General features: G+C 38.3%; 1 protein-coding gene across 2 annotated transcripts in view; it reads right to left on the reverse strand.

Moving 5' to 3' along the window:
• Window positions 1-22,224, reverse strand: part of TRHDE (thyrotropin releasing hormone degrading enzyme) — a 205,178-nt gene that overhangs the window by 149,902 nt on the left and 33,052 nt on the right. For both annotated transcript variants that reach the window (XM_027661969.1, XM_027661961.1), the window contains exon 3: window positions 14,938-15,064. In XM_027661969.1, coding sequence (XP_027517770.1) covers window positions 14,938-15,064 — 127 coding nt within the window. The remainder of the gene's footprint in view (window positions 1-14,937; window positions 15,065-22,224) is intronic.

The raw sequence follows: 22,224 nt of genomic DNA on the forward strand, positions 1-22,224 counted from the left end.
AGTTTTAAACACTCACGTACAGGATTCAGCTTCAGCTTCCTGTTAACTGAGTCTGAAAACCATAGTACACCATAGAAAAGTATTACGTACAAATGAGAGAACACCCTGACTCAGAGGCCATTGCCATCCTAAAATGGCACACTCCAGAAGAAGATGACAGAGGCAATCAGTCCTATAATTATGACACTCGGCAACCAGTCTACAAAGTCAATCCTCCCCAGCATAGCAAAAAGGAGAAAATAAGCCAAGGATCTAATATTTCCTTATTATAAAATCCAATGTGTGCATCTGCTGTTTCATTTTTCAATAACTCTGCTACAACAAGACAGAAGGAATCTTTGCAGGGGCACCTTTGTGATATAAATTATACCACAAATGCAACCCATTCACGCTGAAAGAACGCAGCATACTCTACGCATTTGAGAATGCATCCCCTGTGACCGATTTGTGAGAGGATGACGAAGACACCTTTTCTTTATTAGGGTATTCCATACACACCTCTAAAAAAGTGTCAATCATGAGAAAAGGCCTACATCAGAGGTGAGGTTTTAGCAACTTGAAGAAAGGCATTATCCCATACAGGTGAGGATAGACGGATAAAGACATTCAAGAAAGCTTTTAAATATACATGAGCAGTTCTATATTTTAATACCATGAACCAATACCAACATTAACAGGAATTTTCCATCTTCACACAAAGAAAGAGTAACACTATGCTGGACTTGTTCATAATCCTTAGGTCAAAATGCCCTGGCCCTGGATGTGAAGGTAAATTTCTAGCTAGGAGTGTTAAAATGAGTTTCAGTGAAGCTCGCCAGTCTTACAGATCAAAGAACATGCTGTCAAAAGACTAGTTCTGCATGGAATTACCTTCCAAAATATAAAACAGCTTGCTTGTCAAGTCAAAAGTTTTGATATGGAGACATTTATATTATCTCTAGTCCTATTACCTCTCTGTAGGAGCCCTCTTCCTAAATATGAATATTGAAAGAGAAATAATTTTACAGTTTCTATATCTGTCAACTTTTACTTATAGACTACTTGAATAATGGAAACAAGCCATTGGTGGTAGAGTACAAGACACTTTTTTCTGTCCAGGTGAGTTGACTCTTCCACCTTTATTTTGCTAAGAGATGGCAACCAGAACCTTTCTGATGCTGAGGTCCCTGATTTAGATAACACAGATACAACACACATTAAAACTTTAGGAGTTACTTTGGATTTACGCTTAACTTTACATTGCTGTACCACCTGTGACTATAATCTTCCCAGGGTTATAGTTTCGTGCATACTGTCTTGCACCCATAGGCCAGCACTAGCAGCTTCTCAGCAGTGCAACTAAACTGTGGGACCAGCCTGAAAAACAGCTCTCTGGAAAGAGCTGGTTAAAAATAACCCCAAAAAAATCAAAGGGAAGAAAATGACTTTACACCACTAAAGTTAATGTCTTATGAAACTGCATGTAGGACAGAGTCTGCTTGCCTGATGAGAAAGGACTGCAGTGATGATCTCTAAGTGGAGAAGACAGCTAGAAAAAGGTCAGAAGACTTCTGAAATGCGGGACAGCTAGCCCACAGTCAGTGAACAGGACCCATCTTCACCATGGGATCCTCAGATAAAAGCCTGAAAACAAGCACAATCAATGTCACTGCCCCAATGTCATGGTTTAACCCCACCCAGCAGCCAAACACGATGCAGCCCCTCACTCGCATCCACCAGAGGGACTGGGGAGAGAATTAGAAAAGTAAAAGCTTGAAATCCGTGAGCTGAGATAAAGACAGTTTGGTAAGGAAAACAAAAGCCATGCACACAAGCTAAGCAAAACAAGGAATTAATTCACTGCTTCCCTAGGGCAGGCAGGTGTTCAGCCAGTTCATGCCCAGGACAACAGGGCCCCATCACACATAACAGTTACTTGGGAAGACAAATGTCACCACTTCGAACATTCCCCCCCGCCCTCCTTTCCCCTATTTTATATGCTGAGCATGATGTCATATGGTCTGGAATATCCCTTTGATCAGTTTGGGTCACCTGTCCTGGCTGTGTCTCCTCACAGTCTCCCATGCACCCCCAGTCTCCTTGCCAGCATGTCAGTAAAAAAAACAGAAAAGGCCCTGGCTCTGTGTAAGCACTGCTCAGCAATAACAAAAACATGCCTGTGTTTTATGAACACAACCCCATACTAGCCACCATGAAGAAAATTAACTCTACACCAGCAAAACCCAGCACACCCGATCTTCTAGTTATCCACACGTCCAAACTCATCTCATGACTGTAAGTAAGATTCCCTGTTCCCAGACTCCCTATCCCGTGGTCCACACTTCTTGGTTCCATGTTCAGACTTAGACCCTTTACTCAGGATAGCAGAAAGGTGAGAACTATAGCTTGAGAGAGCCTCCATAAAAGTCTGACACCTGCTAACTGGAATTTTATCTATAGATACATATTTTTACAACCTTAACTATAGGATTACCATCATAAAATACAGCCAGGAAAATACATACATAAGCTTGCATGTGTCTATGTGTACATATGTATGGTTGGAAAGATAGATTAATATTAAAAGAAACATTCACAGACAAGTGTTTGTACAATTTTGAGAGCCTAGAACTACTTGTAGGAAGATATGTTTTTATAATTTAAAATTACATTATATTGACTTGTAGTGTTATTTTTCTCCATTTCACTATTGCTACATTAGATTATTCTTCAGCTGTGTACTTGGATTTGACCATTTTTTACTCCATATAAGAGTTATCACAGCAATTGTATTTTGATTGCAAAGAGCAAGCAATTTTTTCCTCTTCTGTTTTGGGGTTTTTTTAAGAAATAGACTGGCAGAGATAAAACAGAGAATTCTTCTGGGGCTGGACTTCCATTCGGTTGTCCCCAAATACAATATACGCATTACAGAAAGCTGTCTGTTCATAGTTGCTCTGACCGACTTAGAGCAATTTTGAATATCCTTTGGTATCACCTGACAACATTCTTGTCTTTGGAAGGTTTTATTAAGAGCTACATTAGATCATTTTGTTATCAGTCATAACTTGTACAGTTCACATCCTTTTAATCACTTGGAAACTGTTGTACAGCTTCTACAGAAAAACTTGGAGAGATGGCATGAAGCATAAAACTGCATTTCTAACACGTTTGTTACTGAGTAACAGCCTGCTTCTTCATAAAATTCAACTGTCTGTCACTACCATAAGACAGAAGTAAAGCTTAAAACATTTCAAGAATATGGAGAAGAGATGCTTAGGAAATCATTTTTACATTAGCAGTGAATAGACATATAATGCATTTTTCTATGTATCTAAGTTACATAGTTATCTAAGGCTGACAGTTTTCTGAAGCTTTATATATTTCCACACCTGAGAATTAGCACCTTAGGAAGAACAACTCAGACCAGTTTTAAAGCAAGAAATATTGCATCCACTGTTATGTCCCTCACATGAATCTTAATCTTCAATACTTTAATTATAAAAGGATGCAAGTTCCAGCCGCCTTCTGTTTCAATGCATACCCAAATTCTGTCTGACAAGCCTGTATTAGATACAGGTCTGATCAGCAAAACATGTGCCTGCCTTCACCTCTCAACACTCTTTGGCTTTTGGCTGTGCCTCTATATAGGACAACAGAACTGTGCTACTTCTCCATTTCCAAAATGCATTATGTGTGAAGACACAGTAGTGATTACAATATGCTTATGTACTACAACCACAATGGAAACATCTCACATGTTTTCACATGAGGAATTCAACCACTGACTTCTGCTACTGCTTGGGAGTCACATCATAAACATAGCCATGTGTAATTAAAGTTCTGTCAAATTACCTGTGCTTTTACATCATGACTTTCAAAGGAAATCTAGTGTCATAGTGTTCATGATACAGCAAACCCCCTACTGAATAAAATACATAAGGAATTCTTTTCGCACGATCCACTCCACTCCACTGCTCCCCTATTGTTGCAGAGCTCAGGGAAAAGTTACAAGGACACAAATTCCAGGACTATTTGGAAACAATTTCTAAGGACTTATCTGAGGCCCCCAGAGACACAGCAACAGCTGCAGAAACTGATGACAAGGGTCTCCAGAATATATTTCTAAGTTCTTTTGTGCATCTGGCCCCTTGCCTCCCACTCCCACCCACTCCAAGGTTCAATTGCCCAGTAACATAAAACAGTAGAACTATGCTCAGCTTTGCCAAAGCTGAACGCACCAGGAGGAAAACAAGAAAGACTTGATTTTTCTAGACTAAAACACTGCCCGAGTTTAATTTCAGTGAAGAGTAGCATATGACAAGGAACATATTTTTTAGTTGAACAGTGGGAGTTGTTTGAGCTTAATACACTTTCTGAAGCGTGCTATCACAATGACAAATACACATCTTCACGAGGACAGCTCTGTTAGAAGTGTTACCGAAGAGAATCAGAGAGAGTGAAGGAAATAGCAGTCTTCACAGACCTGATCCTGAATCAGGAAATGTTATGGTTTAAATACACAAGCAGATGGCGTTTAAATAAATTAGAAGAAAAGGAGAATTCATACACAGCAAGAGAGAACACAGAAAGCAAGTTGAGCAGTACCTGCAGAGACCTCCACAGCATTTTTATTAAGTGATTCTTTCAATGTCCATTTACCATTTTAAGACGCTTGCCAGCAAGCAGGAAGCGGAGAGTGGGGGGGGGGGGGGGGGGGGAGGGCAGGAAGGAGGGGGTGGAAGATGTACAGTGACAATTCACTTGTTCAAATGAAAGTTGTTCAGCCATCTTAAAATTTTCATCTTTACAATGAAAATCATTGGATTCCTTAACGCAAAAATGAAGTTGCTTCAGGCATGGAGCTGCAAACGTAGCGTAATTCATTGTGTTAGGATATATTTTCAGTTACAAAAAGCAAAAGCAATAAAAGGTGAGCACATACATTCTTTTGAATTTCAGTAGCTTACAGAAACTAACTAGTACAGGTGGAAGGTTTATAACTAAGCCAGCAGAATTTAGGCAGAAGAAATAGGTTTATTCAGCTCTGTAGTCATACATTTTTTCACATCTTTTGTATGAACAGAAATCTCTGGCCTACTTAAGTCCCACTTTAATGCGTTATGATCTTTTTCAAGACCCTGTCATAATCTCTTGAAAGAAACTCCCCATGCTCTTCACTGATATATGAAAATGTATCTTCTTTACGTCTGTATCTATAGGGGGTTTTTACAGAACAGAAGAAAGATGTGAAAGCTCATTTTTACACATCTACATAGAGACTTTTAACTATTTCTAATATTCAGGACATTTTCAGTAGGCAGTAACTTTTTTGTAACTCTCACTGCAGCAGTAATGCATACCTCTTACATTTACTAGGAAGAATATGAGCTGTATAGATTAGTGTGTTCCTGTGTGTGTGTATACTTCCCTTATCTATTTTCCTTATGGCATGAGGTCCACAGTGAAGGAGAAAGTCCTTAGTAGGGACAATTATGGAGGTGTCATGACCTTGGTGTTACGCTAGGTGGGAATAAGGTAACATTTTAAAAAAATACATATATGCATACCTCAAGACAAACATACAAAAATAAACAAAAGCAAATTCAAATCAGTTTAAGTGAGGTAGTGGGCAAAGTGCTTTCTTATGAGTTGGGCCTAGCAAAACTTCTGTTTCTCAAAGCAATATATTTGCTGCCCTCAAATCAGCATCTAATGGAAAACAAACTTTGTCACAATACCATCTGGAGAGCATAACAAACTACCCCAAAGGAGCACAATCCTTCTAAAACTGAAAACATGGAGAGTTAATAGGAATGTTTCTCCAGTGCTGCAGGGAAAAAAAAACAATACAAACAAACAAACAAAAACCAGAACCCACTTGTTTTCATTCTCATGAAAATATCAGCATATGATATTGATATGAAAAAATTAATAAAATCACATATTCTTTGAAGTCCAAATAATCAGCACTAAACTGATGGCAATGTTTTTGAAATTGCTGTGAAAACAATAGTTATCTCTGCAAAAGGAGCAACACAATGCAACTATTGTTGAAATCTCCTTTTGGTCTTTTTTTCATGGAAGTTGTCATTCCAGCCATTGAGAGGCTTTGAATAAGGAGGGCAAGGAGCTAGGCAAACCCTAACAGCTCTAAGTGCCTTGAATGAGGGAAAGATGCAGGAGAAACGTCTTTTAAGGCTTTCTTGCCTGCCTTGATCAAGGAAATAGGCTATACCGGTGTTGCTCTGTGACTCTCAGGCTAACTAAAATTGTGCTTCTGAAAGATGAGTCTGAACAGGCTTTGTCATGACATTAGCTCCTCCATGACTCTGGCAAGCCAACACAGTAACTATAGAGTCCAACAAGCACAACACTAGGCAGGGTGAAAACTGGTACAGAAGACATGTTTTTAGACAGGACTGGAAAACAGATTCCATTGTATTGATTTATATTTCCCATTAGACTCATTTGAACTTGTTTCTGAGTCCGGCCTGAAACTGAGCCTTCTTCATTCTTAAAATCAAATGGGGGAGGCCAAAAACCACAACGCTGAATGAGAAAATACTACTGAAAGAAATTGCTGTTGCTGAAGTATGTAAAACTACCTGTCTCAATTCACACCAAAAATTCTTAAAGAATAACAGAATTGTCCTGTACTCAAACCACACATGTTAAAAAAATGTTTGAGTGAACTCTGTTTGTGTTTGATGTGGACAGTACCCTAATCTGCCACTTTTTTTTTCCTCACCAGCACAATACCTTGATATTACTGAGCTTCACTCTTCAGGAAAGCCTCTACTTCACACGTAAGACAGAAAAAACAGAAGTCACCATAGTATCCTTATTCCTCCCTGCCTTCCACTTGAAACTGCAGAGTTAAATAAAAACTGGAACCTTCATGAACTGAATTGAAATCATCTTTATTTACAGTTTGTCATATGACTATGAACCAAAATAACAGAAAGTTCAGTAAGTCCTCAGTAAACTTTTATATTTACTCAAATGGTGTCTTTATGAACACATTACTATTATTTCATCAGCTTTGTTTGGGAATATGCAGTTCTCTTGAAGGTGCTGTTTAAACAACACTCACTGTATATGACTATATTTTTCACTAGGTCAACAACAGTCTTTTCCACCAAAAGACAATAAACTTGAGCAGATCGTGTAACCTTTCTGTACTGTTTCAGATGTAGAGGGTATTTGGTTTCTACCTCAGTTCTGAGAGAAAAGGCCACTACTTTCTCCTCACTACTCTAATTGATAGAGACCAACCACATTACCTACTTCATTCAAATTAAATGCTATAGTACAATTTTCAAAAGAAAAAAAACCTCCTGGTTTAGCCCATCCTTCTACAATCCAATCTTCCTACACACTGCACAAGGATTCACACACCCCTCTTCTTAAGCACCATCTAAATCTAACATAGTATCCTCAGTGATATAATTCATCTTTTTTCCAAACCCTTCTATGTTTGTTTTTCCACCATGCAGCTCTGAGCTCTGTCTGCATGTTAACTTTCATAGTGTCATACCATGCACAGAAAGCAACTCTCCCAGTATCCTGACATACAGACCCTGTCCTAATAAAAACCACTGTTCCCATTGCCTGTACAAACATGAAGCTCATTGTGGACACAAGGCCTAAGCTTTTTTCTACATAAACTCCTTTAAGACAAAGCTACAGTTGCTGGTGTAAAAGGTTTCAGCTGCTGGTCAAAGTCTCTGATGAACCCTGTCGACTGTCATATCTAACAGGTGATCAAAAATGTTCTGCAAACTCTCTTAAAAATAAAGGGAGTTCAAAAGCTGGACATGGTCAAGAGGATGCTGATCCCCACAATACTATTTTGCAGGAGAAATCAGTACTACCTTTATTCATAAGTGAATGTTTCTGGTCAAGAACAGTATGATTAAGCTAACAAAAAGACAATCACTAGCAGCCATGAAGAAGACAATCAGGGATGAGAGCTCTGCTCAAGCAGAGTGAAAGGAGCTATAATGAAAACTACTTCACCCACAGCTATCTAGAAAGTATTTTGGATTCATGTGCTTTTAGGCATTTAACTGTCTCATACCAATAAAAGTTCACACAGTTTTCTGGTGATTCCCATAACTTCTGTGGAGTTTCTGTCTGCCAGAGATCTTAACCTCATTTTATAAATCCTACAGAAGGATTCACCTCATCTTTTAGCCATTTATGAATCAGAGATCAAATTTAAACTAGCCATATTAGTTTCCTCTCTCTGTAGTCAACAGAGATACCTTTACTGGTATCTCTGCATTGAAGATCTTTTCCTCCCAACTCATGATAAAATGTATCATTTTCTGAAGGCATCTAGTTTCTCATAAGGTAGAGAACTAAAAATAGATACTGCAGAAACTCAGCACACACACTTCTACATTGGTACTAACTGCTCAAATGACATACTGAAGAGCAGCTTAAGAAAAATCTATTTACATTCAGATGAAGGATTCTCTTGGCTCAAAAAAAACCCTGACATTTCCAGGGAATTTTTGACATCTTGTTACCCTCTCATAACAGCATCATCCGGTTTTTTGTTTGTGTTTGTTTGGTTGGTTTTGTGGTTTTTTTAATTAGTCATTTAAAAGCAAAGCTGATTTAACTGAGTAGCCAGTGGGGACAGTGTCAGATTCGGTCATCCTCTTTTTACTATGGCCTGACTGAACTGCTACTGGCAATAGTGCTCCTATCTGAACACTTTCCTTGTTTGAGAGGTACGGCTTCTATACATGCCACAATTAAGAGGAGAGGAAAATAACTAAATAATGAAAGGAAAACGTTTCCTTCAGAAGAGGATTATTTCCACCAGGGCCCATTCATCTTTATTCTATACAAAGCTGCTTTATTCCCACACATATCCCATCTCCTGCAAACAATATCAGACTTGCCATGCTAAGGCAACAGAGAGAGATCAAGTCCCTTAACAAACTTCCAAAACCTGATACAATGCCTACTGTGAGCTGTATTAAACTCATTAATGGAAATAATTGGTTTACCACTAAAATTAGTTTAGAGCAATACAGTAAGTCCTAAGTGATGGCTATTTTCTCCCTTCTTTCTTAATATCTTACTGTAGATTGATTTCCTATGCGGTTTGTTTCAGTCTAGTAACTCACAGTTCCTTTGCATATTTCAAAGCATTGTTATGAGAGAATACATTGCTTTTCCCTAGAGTGTCCTGATTGGTTGCTGTTTTGGAGTACTCATACCTTAGAAATTAAAAAAAAAAGAAAAAAAAAAAGAAAAAATACACCACAGTCAGCACACCACAAATCTCAAAACAGAATCTTCATAAAGGCCCAGGTAGAAGTAACATAGTTCATTCTGTGTAGGAATGACCTGTATCAACAAATAGTCCTCTGTGTGCAGAAGCATTATGCTTCTTTCAAGTAGTTGGTCAAAGAAAATAGTAGGCTTCAATTCTCGTGCCTAAACATGGGTGACAACCCAAATTGAGATGCTCAAAGTTATTTAAAGAAAAAAAAAAAGCCATGTGAAACTGTCAAGTATGAGCCAGCCAGGGCCCAACAGAATCTCATCTGGAGGCCAGCAGAAGCAGCAGCTAAGAGTTCTCAGGATAACCCATGGCACTTAACAGCACTTAAATCAAAATTAACAGTTAATCACTAGTGCTCACACACAGTAAGTCACCTGGCCAACATACAACAGCATCCTAACACTTCCTCTGGGCCTGCAATGACTCACATGGCACTGGCAGCAGCAATCTCTCTCACCAAAATATTAACTGTTAACAATCAGGGAATGGAGGTCAAGGGAGGTGATTCTGCTCCTCTACTCTGCTCTCATGTGACCCCACCTGGAGTGCTGCATCCAGTTCTGGGGCCCCCAACACAAGAACATCAACCTGTTGGAGCAAGGAGGCCCACCAAAATGATTAGTGGGACGGAGCACCTCTCCTATGAGAGAAGGCCTAATTGGGATTGTTCAGCCTGGAAAAGAGAAGGCTTTGGGGTGACCTTATTGTGGCCTTCCAACATCTGAAAGGAGCCTACATGGAAGACGGAGAGTACTTTTTACAAAGGCATGTAGTGACAGAACAACAGGGAATGGTTTAAACTGAAGGAGAGTAGGTTTCAATCAGATATGAGGAAAAAATTCTTTACTATGAGGGTGGTGAGACACTGGAACAGGTTGCCCAGAAAAGTTGTGGGTGCTCCATGCCTGAAAGTGTTTAAGGTCAGGTTGGATGGGGCTTTGAGCAATCTGGTCTAGTGGAACGTGTCCCTGCCTATGGCAGGTGTCTTCGAACTATATGATCTTAAGGGTCCCTTCCAATCCAGGCCATTCTATGATATTTTAACAGTGCTTTTAATAGTGCTCTCACAAATTACAGTAATTATAAATTACATATTGATTCATATTCACTGACCTCAAGACAAAACAGCTAGGGGATTTTCATCCAGTCTCTCTGTAACATATGCAGTCATGCCCTAAGGTAGATTCTTCAGCTGTTCATATTTCCACTTTTTGGGACATTTTCTACAGGGAATGAAAAGCTGTCTGAGAAATCCAAGTTCTTCCCAATCCTATTCACAGCTCTGCACCACTAAATGTCTCCTTCTCAAGTCTGCGCATCGTGAAGGTTTAAGGGTGTAGATGACAAACTAAGCTCAGGGGTTAATAAAACATTTTTCCTCTTACTTAGGCAGCTCAAAAAGGAGACTTTGCCCATATAAGATTCAAACCATCCAAAGGAATATCTCTTCTATTGACGAATAAGGAAGCTAGGGCAATCAGCTTGCTAAGTTAGACATGCCAGTTGAGTACCAAAAGTTAAACGAATCCAAGCAAAGCATCTTTGGGTCAGGCACTTTATGTCCAACCCTTGAGACATCCGAGTTCCTTTACACTGTCCACAGTGGTTATGCTAATTGCATGGATATTTAAATACAGTACTCAGAATAAAGTGAGTTGTAAAACAAGTTTTCAGAGAAATAGCAAACACCTCCCACTAACACAATGATATTGCAATGCTGTTAAGAGGAGGCAAACCGAGGCCCAGAAACCCAAAAATCTTCATACAAATGGCTCATTTACGCACCACACATGAAGTTTTTGTAGCCTTTCATAATTGGAGCCTTATAAAGTTCCCCAGTTCCAGTACATAAAGCATTCTGGAAAAGAGATTTTGTGGCCCTTTAATAAAAACTCTCGGGAAACTGGAAGATTATGAACGTATTGGATAACCTTGCCAGCTCAGACAAAAAGACTGCTTTGCTCAGTATTCTCTCCAACAGAAGTCACAAACAGAATAAGACCAGGGAAGAACAAACAGCACTCACTTGAGTATTTCCTAGCTTCTGTTTTCAAGCCATGGGATTTTCTCCCATGGAGCACCTTTCCAAGTACTTGTCCATGTCTCTCTGGACTTTTATAATCTTTTTGCATCTACCATCTCTTTTGATAAGGAGTTGCACAAATCTACCACCTGCTCCACTAACAGTGATCTTTTTGTGGTCTTTGTACCTGCCACCTGCTAACGACACTGGGTGACCCTCCAGTCTTGATTGGAAAAGGCAGTCAGCCCTTACACTTCAAATCATTCACAACTTAAGAGTAACAACTGTCCACATGTAAAGAGTGCTTGATTACCTTATCATTCCTCCTCATGTGAGTTTTACTCTGACCTTTGAAGACTCCATTTTGATGTGGGTTTTTGGCTTGGTTTTCTTTTTTCCTTTTAAATTTCTAAGCTGTGTGCACTTCAAAAGAGCAACTGGTCAGGACTCCAGAGGGAAAAATTCAAGACTATTCCAGCCTTGAAGATCCTCATAAGAAAAAGCTCTATGCATACAAAGCATTTTTTGTGTATTGCAAACTGGATTAAAAATAATTATGTGATATAAATACAGAAATATTTTATATTCACCAGCCATAGGAACACAATTAAAAACCCTTCTGCATATCTTTTTAGATTAAATAAAACCCAATACTTTATCTACCCATCATTTTAACTAGTGTTTATAATGATATTATAGTCTTGGGAAAATCTAGGTTTTTTAAAAGATCTGACACATTTTTTAGACATTAAATTCATATAAAAATTATTGGTTTGAAACTCTACACAAGCACCTCCCAGTTCAGAGTATGATGTGGGGGAAAAAAGCACAGACCTACAAGCTAAGTAGAACTTTTAACTGTGGAAACTGGTGATTCAATTCCCAATTCACATTCATTAGCAGACTTCACATCGATTGGTAAACACATCTATATGGCCAGTACAGGCCATATAAGATCTAAAAAAGCTTGGCCATAGCCATCTGACTGCATGTAAGCACAGTATGAAAGTCTAGTCAAAAACAGTCAGGAGTTAAGAGTGTCAGGAGAAAGTGGTTCCTGTAGAGAACACTAGCCAATTTATTACAAAATCAGATGAAGAGCACTAGTTTCAAGTGCCAAGGATCCTTGGAAATGGACCTCAATGAATAAGAAGGGAACACATTAACGTAGACCTCTCTGATACAGCAATACATCTGAGGAGCCTAAATGTCCTCAGATACTCCTACCACAGAGTTCAAATGGACCACATAGATGACCAAGAGCTTTGCCAAGGCTTGTAGGTCCCTTTTCCAGGGAGGATCACCTGTGGTTGCAACTCTAACACTCACATCCCGCAGCATTACACCACTGACGCTAACAGTGTGACACTCAGTAGTTAGTACAGCACCTGCATAGTAAACTGGCCAGTATTTCAACAACAGAATTATTTTGTAAACATAAATTGTACTTTCAAACAAAATTATTATATTTGCTTAAGTTCAGTTTTGCTAGAGCTGAACAATAGATGAAACAATTTTTTTTAAAACTTCTATGTTTGAAATGGAATATTTTCTACAAAACTGATGCTGACATTAAAAAGCTTTCTGAAGTACATTCTTCATTTTTCACTCCCACTTTCACATTTGGAAGTGAAATGAAAAACTCCTAAAATGTCCCACAAAAACATTATCATTTTTCTTAAAACCTTAATAAAGTATTCAATCCTTTGCAGAAGTGACAGCAGTGAATCAGGTGAGTGTCCTAAGCCTGACAAGCTCAGGTGCATTTTCAGTATCAACATATCTTCCTATGCACACGGTTTTTCCACTGCTGTCGCTAATGTTGTTTTGACTTTTCATTTAGAAAATTCTTTAATACTGCTGCAAAATCCCTATCATAATAGACTATAGTGTCGCCATTTTTAGTCCTTCTATTCACCCATCAGACTATTTTTTTCTACCCTTCCATTTTCCTGTTTAAAAAAAATAAAACTTCAGTACTCTTTCAGGTTAAAGACAACAGTACATGCTTAAATATAACAATCAGTGATTGGATGAACTGGGAACAAATATACCTGTATTCATATGCAAAAAAAATTTCAAAAATATTTACATCACTGAGAGAGTTTTGAAACCTTTCTTCCTATATCTACAATAAATAAATTTAACCTTATTGTCGTACACAAAACTTTTGAAATTATTCTCTATAGTATCACTACAGAATAGCTAAAGTTTTCAAGCAGTATCTCCTACTAACAATTTCACTACAAATACTTCATGAAAAAATACAATTTTACTTGTGACTGTGCCTTCTGGTTTTTTTCCAAAAAGATCTAAACTGGAACACACTCGTTTCCAATAAAATATTTTTAAAAGATAATGTCACAGCATAATGACAATGAATACAGCATGCTGAGTTTAAAGACCATATGTTGCAATTTTGAAAGATACTCTGAAGCAGATACAGTCACTACTGTCTGCTGCTAGCTGCCATCCTCAATAAACTACCTGAAGTAATGATGTTTGGATGTTCTGATGTTTTGATGGAACTAGATGATATTTAAGGTCCGTTCCAACACAAGTCATTCTGTTTCATCTTTTATATTCATCTTTTATATTATAATCAAATTCTTGATTATTTTTCCCTGCTAAACTTTTGGCCCCTGTAAGTCTATAACTTCCTTTACAAATCATCATTACATACCTGAAGTCATGTATGAAAGCATACACAGAAAGTTTGCGCATATCATCATGCAATACCCTCATCTAGCAACATCAATTACCTTATCCATCTCCTACACCACTAGCTGAAAGTCTAATAAAAGCTACTCAGCAGGCAAGAGATTTAATGAAATAAACCCCAAGTTCCTGGGAGGAACCTGTGGTTCCAACTCTAACACTTCTGATCAAATAGAAGCTCTCTTTCTGCTGCTGAGCAATAGATTTTTCTGGATCTTGATCAAACATACTCCAAAGGAGGGAGGGTGTAATAATATGGTGTAAGGTATTTAAGTGTGTAGGAGAAAAACTGATTGTGGGAAAAGGGAAGATGAGAAGAAATTATTTTTAAAATGTAATAGAAATTTCTGGGGTCACAGCAAAACAAGTTCACAGCAATTCTTTCACTAATCAACAAGACAATTAAGCTTGTCTACTAATCATCATTAATAAACCACATAAGCCATAAAAAAACCCAACAAAAAACCCCAGTCTTGCACTGTTACAGGTTCCCAGACTCCACAAATATTTTCACTTCTGTTCCCCATCTAAGGTTGAGGCACCAAGATACAATATTGCAGAACAAATATCTCCCAGTGGCTAACTAATGGAAGGACCAAAATAGACACCATCAAAAAAAACCAAACAAAAATCCCCACAAACCCACATAACAGTGAAAGGTCTCAAGTTCTCTACTCCTTGTCTAGAAACATAAGTACTGTCTGCTTCGTGATCTTTTCAGTTCCAAGATGGAGAAGGAAAAATTTGGCTTCCCTTCCTCTGCAAGGAAAAATTCCTTATCAATTCTTCTAAATTAATCCAAATATTTCTTACCTTGAAATGTAATACATAACAGCCTTAAAATTGCTTTAAAATAGCTGACTTAATCTCTCATTTCTGGACAAACTTCACATTCTGAAGAAAATCTTACCTAATTTTGGCAGGGAATAGGGCACTTTAAAATAATCTTCATAAAATTCAATGAGACTCCTTGTAATATTTAGAGCATAGTCCCCTGATCCTCTTCTGATTGCATCAGGCCTTGCATATAACCGTACCTGTTAAAAAACAAAGCAAAAGACCAATAATTTCAGCATCTGCCTTTTAAATCTATCATATCTGCAGAGATGAATTATCCTAAGGTTGCTGTGACATGGCAGGATTATTACCTTAAAGCCAAATATGACTGTCGTACATTTCTCAAAACATGTCATAGCTGAAAACCAGGACTACCACAATTAAAGTTACAAAGTTTAGAAGTCCTAATTGCTTGTGTTGCCAAATAAAAAACTTAACACTCCTTGCATCAAAATAAATATTTGAAGAAAACATGTGTTTGCTAGAGATATGATGGGAGAGTGGATTAGTATAATGGTTCTCTGCCTACACTGAATGTAGGCAGGATGCAGTGACTCAGTAGGAGAGAAGTTCATGGTTTGTTAAAGGCACATTATATCAAGCCCTGAAAATATTAGTAGACTGTGAAGAAAAGAAAATAATCATTCTCTTTTCTCTGGCAGTGACACAGTTACCCTCGATGAGCTTTGGGAAGACTGCAAAAACAACCATTTATAAGCTCATTCATGTACACAAACAATTAACATTCCTGAAACCTCCTTGACTGCTTCAGGCCTCTGTTTTCAGAAAGCAGTAAATCAAAGCTGTTTATACAAGCTACAGATTGCTCTGTTCAGTATAAAACAGCTCACATATTTGACTACCTGGAGTGAACCAACTGAAAAGAACTCACCTTCATAATTCTGCATCCAAGTCTGACCCTGATTAAGAAGGTAGCAGAAAGCACTTCTTGGTTTTTCCCTTTTCCCTGTCCTTACAGTCCTTAACACTTCCTTAGTGCAAACACAACATACAGCCAAGAACTGTTAACCAAGAAAGGGACAGAAAGGAGAGCCACTTTTCACTCTCCCTCCTCATTTGCCTAGGGTGTCCTTTGTCTCTAATAACTGGCAGAAGGTCTCTCCCTGCAGTACATAACGCCTTGACACAAATGAGACTCTACTAAATGTCAGTCCTAATACTTTCTGTGGTAGGATTAAATCCCAGCCTGGGTTCTGAGGAAAGCAGTAGGGCAGAAATCAGAAAATAGCAATGCAAACATGAGGGAGAGATGTCAGCTTTGGAATGTTTCTAAACACTACTATGGACCAAGAAAAGCCAATGCAATTTTTTGCTTCAGTGAAAGCATTACCAAGTATTGCTTTACTACTGAAAGTAACCAGTTCAGTTATCCAAGTGGAAACCAGATATCAAATACTGTACCTATCAATTCTGTTGTAACCTGCTATCTCTTTGTTTTCAGTATGCAGACACGTTATTTGCTTCATTACAGTGCCCATCTTTAATCTTTGTGTTGTATTAGACTCAGTGCACCATCAACCATACATAGTTATCACTTGTAATGTAAAACAGGCAACAATGTAACCTAATGAGATATGTAATAAAGCAGACTTCCTATAATCACCACCTGAAAGCATATAAACCATTATCTGAATCCGTCCAAGTCACTATTTTTGTTTATTGCTTCCTTTCAAAGTTAACAGTAGCATGTACATTAAATGTTCCCTTATCTGCTAAATTAAATATATTTTTTAACAAAATAGATATTAGCCACAGAGATGCTAATCCAAATGTCTCAAAACCTTTAGTTTGTTGAAGGATATTAAGAATCACAATTAGATTTGTGATGAACACTGTTTTGTATCAATAAACCTTTATACACAATTTTGCATAATTGCTTTACTGGCACAGCTGACTGTACCAGCAAACTAGGAAAAAAAAAGAGTCAGCCAACCAAGTCTGCAAAAAATCATTCAATTTGACAGTGGCCAAATGCATCCATAATAATAAATATGACAACTGAAGAGAAGAAAATAATAGGTAGATACAAGGAAAATCAAGGTTCAATTTATTGCATTACAATGTGTGTCTTTTGGCAAATGCAGAAAAGGTATTTAATAGTGTCTGAGATAGAGCCAAGGTACCAAAGCTCAAAAACCACAATGCTGCAAACTTTCATTTGTCTCCTGTCTAACACTAAACACAGTTTTATTTTGCCCGTAAAGTTTCCCTCTGCCTCTGCCAGAACAGCTCTGGACTGCCAGGGCCCCATGGCTCACACCAAGGTCACCCCCAAGCTGGAATACACTTCAGAAATTACCTGTGCCTTTGTCCAGGTCTCTCAGGGATTCTGAGGCAACAGGTATTGCCAAAGCAGCCAGATATCTCCAAATGTTGGGTCTGCTTCTGCTTTTCACCCAACAACCACCGAACATGAAATATACGGAGGAACCTTAGATGCACCATCACAGGCCTATCCCTGGACTCAGAAAATTCCCTGTTGGTTAGCAGAGGGCAGGGACAGAGGGCTATGACAGAGGACAATCTGGACACTCTGCCTGCCCGGATAGCTGTTTTGGATGACACTTTCTGAGGTGTCATTCACAACAAAAGGAGTTTGGTCCAGAATCTAAAGCCTGGCACCTATAAGCTCAAAATTAAAGTCCACTACCTTTCACACACTGATGTCTTTTAATGTGTATGGGCTTACTTTGACCATAAGATATCTTACTGCCAAATCCATCAAATAGGGATTATATTATTTCCTTAGTTTATAAGATTCTGAGCGTTAAGTAATAAAGACTGTAAAGTCTTCATATAGTGCTCCAAAGAGGAGCTTAAGTAAATAAACAGAATGAAGATTAAGATATGAGACTTGTTTAGAATAAATTGCTTGGTGGTTTAGTATTTTCATTTCAAAAGGCAGGTAGGTTGTGTTGCTTTAAAACTGTGTTGGACTGAACAATAATGCCTAATTATTATATACTTTCCCACAGACTGTTTGATCACTATACTAAGAATTCTATTTTACAATAATTTAAATAAGAGAAAGAACAAAATCTTCTGCAGGGTCAGGCCTAAATATAATAAATAAAAGCACTGCATGTTCTCCTACAAAAGATAAATAGCTTTCTTGCTTAGGTGCACAATTCATCACTCACTGCAATGGCACCTACTACCCTGCAAATATCAGGGTTGCTCTTTTTCATAATCTTTGCAAGATTAGGTTAGACTATAATTTTCACATAAGAAAATAAGCAAAGAGAGACTAATACTAATTCTGGGTGCCATTCTGGACACCTCTCTATGTCAAGTACACTTAACAGTTTTGTTCCACATACTTAAAGCACTGTTCCAATTATATCTTACTGCAGTGGTGAACACTTTATACAGCTTTGAGTCTGGTCACAAGTGCCATAGTTTGAGCATTAAGAAAATCAGTAACACATGATTAATGACTAAATGAGACTGTGTCAGTTTATGTGATTTACTTGGCATCCCATAGCAACTCATGCGGCAGTGGCAGAGAGGTAGAGAGGGAATTCAAAGCAGGCATTCAGCCTCACTGCCACCTTACAACCTGCACCATGCACCCTCCATATTTGGGAATTAATAAGGTAGGGACTCTTCAGACAACATGCATATTCACAGCATACTGGTGGTATTCTGATGCAGCATAGTTTCCTGTGTGCCTCAATGACAAAAATATCAGAAAAATATTATGAGGAATCATTTTCATAATGACACTGTCACAATACCTAAGATTATAACTAAGTTCACACAATTAACCTAAATTCTGGAGGTTTTTCTTAGCTCCTTTATACCTACATTTGCAACCACTACCAATTTCTCAACAGAAGTTCTGCTTACTAAGAAAAAGAAATACAGGTCTTTCGTTTCTCTCTCAAATGGAACCAGGCTGACCATCTCCTTCCGACTACAAATTTGAGCAAGTAGGTTTGTACCTTCAGCCCTACAACCCAGACCTCCCTGTTATAAGACACAGCTGTTAATAACTCTAGAAGTTACCAGAGATCCCAAATGAAATCGCTGCAATGTATATTTTCTCATTCTTTTCTGAAGTGGGCAAAAATATGAGTTGTTTCCTCTTGTTTGCCTTCCAGAAGCCTTCAAGCAGTTTCACAAGAACTTTAAATAAAGACAATACTCAACCACACTCAGATAATATCTCGAAAAAAATCATCCGGAAAGACTACTTCAAAAATATTAGCAACCTAATTCAAGTTCTTGGAATTATTTTGGCAGCATTATCAGAAAAAAAACTAAAACAGTCCTGAAATTTGTATGCTAAATTCCACGTATTTTATAAGTGATCAATAGCCTACTTCTCTATAGTTAGTCGAAAGTATTTGCTGTATAAAACAGTGTACTTTTACAAACAATTTGTACACTCTGCAACATTTTCTGTAGTCTTTTTTAATATTTCAGCATTTGTTACATAAGTCAAAGAAATTTTAAAAATATTTGTAACACTAGGTTGCCAGAAGAGATGAACGTGATTGTAAAATGAAAACTGTTTCCCATAGTGAGGCACAGTAGCGATATATGCTAAGAAATGTGCAACATATGTAAAACCTAACTGAAATCAGGTTAATAACTTACAGTGCATGAGAAAAACCTTCCTGTCTACAGCAGGTAAAAATTATCCATCAAAAAGAAAGTTAGCACTTAAAAAGAAAAGTGCTTTCCTTGTCTTATTACTTCAGAATGCTTAAAAAAAATATGAATTTGTAACTATATACAAGATATAATGGGTAAAATTCTGACAAGTACAATTGTAGATAGCAACAAACATCTTTATTTCTGGAGAATAGTATATTCACTAAAAATGTTTCTGCTGTACCAAAGACTAGTGATAATTTCAGCACATAATAAACAGAGGAATGGGTTCAAAAGAAGTAAAACTCTTCTGTTTTGACATGTTAAAATCACTACTTTTTTCTTTATCTTTTTTTTGGCATTAAAATTTAAGTGTGTGAAAAAGACTATAGAATGAAAGGGATGAAGAATGGTGTAATGGGTTCACTTTGCCTGGATGCCAGGGCCACCAACCCACCGTAGCACTCTTCTTCCCAGTCGGACAGGGGAGAGAGAACAAGATGGAAAATGACTCATAGGTTGAGATAAGGCAGTTTACTAAAGCAAAAGTGAAAGTTTTGTGCACGCACAAGCAAAGAGGAAAATAACCAGGTTTATTCTCTACTTCCCATTAGCAAATGATGTCCAGTCACTTCCCAGGGAGCAGGGCTTCAGCGTATGTAGTGGTTTCTCAGCAGGCAAACATTGTAAACAGTGAATGTCCCCCCCTTCCTCCTCCTTTCCGTAGCTTTTTGTACCTGAGCTGATGTCATATGGTATTGAATATCCCTTTGCTCAGTTTGGGTCAGCTGGCCTACTTGTGTCCCCTCCCAGGATCTTGCCCTCGATTTGAGTGGGAAGAATGTTACAGCACTGATGCTGTGCTCAGCAACAGCCAAAATACTGGTGCATTATCAACACCTTTCTAGCTACCAATGCAAAGCACAGCACTGTGAGGGCTGCTGGGAAATTAACTACATCCCAGCCAGATCCAATACAAATGGTAAGGAAAAACATGCAGTCATTTTTTCACATTATGTGAAATATTTCAAGTCAAACCAAAGGGTTCTGCAATGCAGGTAGGAGGAACATGGAATACATTCAACATTTTGATCATGGAAATAAAAAGTAAAACTCATTACTTAGACATGCCTAATTGCAAAGAGACTGTTGTCCCACCATCTACCCTAGAGGAATTCACTAAAGATAAAGGAAGAACAGAGAGAACCATAGTATGCTCTCCCTCTGGCACTAGAAGGCAGCACTAAAAACCTTTGTGAGAAGTGCCAAAAGCCTGCCAACCTACTTTCCCAGGGAATCAAGGAAGTTGATAATCTGGCAGAAATCAGGATGTTACAGTAAGAAGTTTGCAGGCCTGCAGAACCAGAGCCCACCACCTACTTTAGAATTTTTATGCACTTATACATTTGAAGTCTACTCTTGAAGACATTATTCTCTATGCCACCTTCTAGTTCATGTGTGCATTCCCTTTGAAACGTTCTTAGAATGATGTTACCTTTTTAGTGTCACCTAAAGACATTTTTATTCTTTTATTTATTGTTACGGTACAGTTTGCTGATCACAATAATCCCATATAATAGTCTGCATTCATTCTGCAAGGCAACTTTCCTTTAAATGTTTAGCTGTCTTTTCCATGTTTTAAGACCACTTCAACTGCCATCCTCTATGCCCTAGGGGAATCACAGCTCACTTGATGTGAAATACTGCTCCAAGGAAATGAAGAGTACCTCTGTTTTAGCAAGAAAAGACTTGTGAAAGCAGATGGTTCAGTGGGCTCTAATGGCCTAAGACAACACCCATTGATTTCAACTGAATGACTCTTGTTAACTACAGGGGCAAGAGACACGACTGGTCCTGCTGCTGGGCTAGGGACACTTCTGCCAAGGCAACCTTCACCAACAGCATCCACCATATCTACAGTCCATGTTTGTAGATCACTGCTTGAACAGTCCTTGTTATGCAGTTGCACAGGGGAAAAAAAGGCAAAAAAACTCCAGTCCTTTAAATGGCTGTACTTTGGTCATGGCCACTAATAGTTCAAATCATGAGATGAAGGACTGGATTGTATGTTTCTATCTCATGTACTATAAAGAAAATAGCTCTCTGAATCTTGAAAACAGCCTGATGCAGAATATACACAGCAGTAACCATTTGCTGCATCAGGTACAAGGCCAGCTTTGTACAGCATAGAGAATAACGTCTTCAAGGGTAGGCTTCAAATGTATAAGTGTATATATAGTTCTAAAGTACAAGGTACATCAGGTGCAAGGCCAGGACAAGGGGAGATGATGCATATATAATCCTAACCCTTGCTTCACATCATCTAATACCCTAGACATTGCCACCCACATCACTACACAAAACCACTCCTAAAGGCACCCACACCCATGGAGAGCCTTTCCCCAGCCCTGAATGCTGTCACATCACATATGCCTGTGGAACCAAAAGAGATCTGAACCTCTCCCTCATTTACCTCGGCACTATTGCAGTATCTCTCCAAGCAAACATGGCTAATGTTCCAAGCATGGTATATATCTATTTTCCTAATGTCTCAATGTCCCCTCAACCTTTCTTCTGTCTTTGTTCCATTTTGCTACATGTACTTAAGTCTGAACAGACTGGGAGCAAATGAGGGTATGGAAATGGAGCAAAAGTCTGCCAATAACCTTAGATCTTGTTTACTCAGGCAAGCACGGGAATCAACAAAGGAATTCACTTCACAATTAATGATAGTTACCCT

This window comes from Corapipo altera, unplaced genomic scaffold (assembly GCF_003945725.1).
Source record: "Corapipo altera isolate COAL_440 unplaced genomic scaffold, ASM394572v1 1, whole genome shotgun sequence".
NCBI lineage: Eukaryota > Metazoa > Chordata > Aves > Passeriformes > Pipridae > Corapipo > Corapipo altera.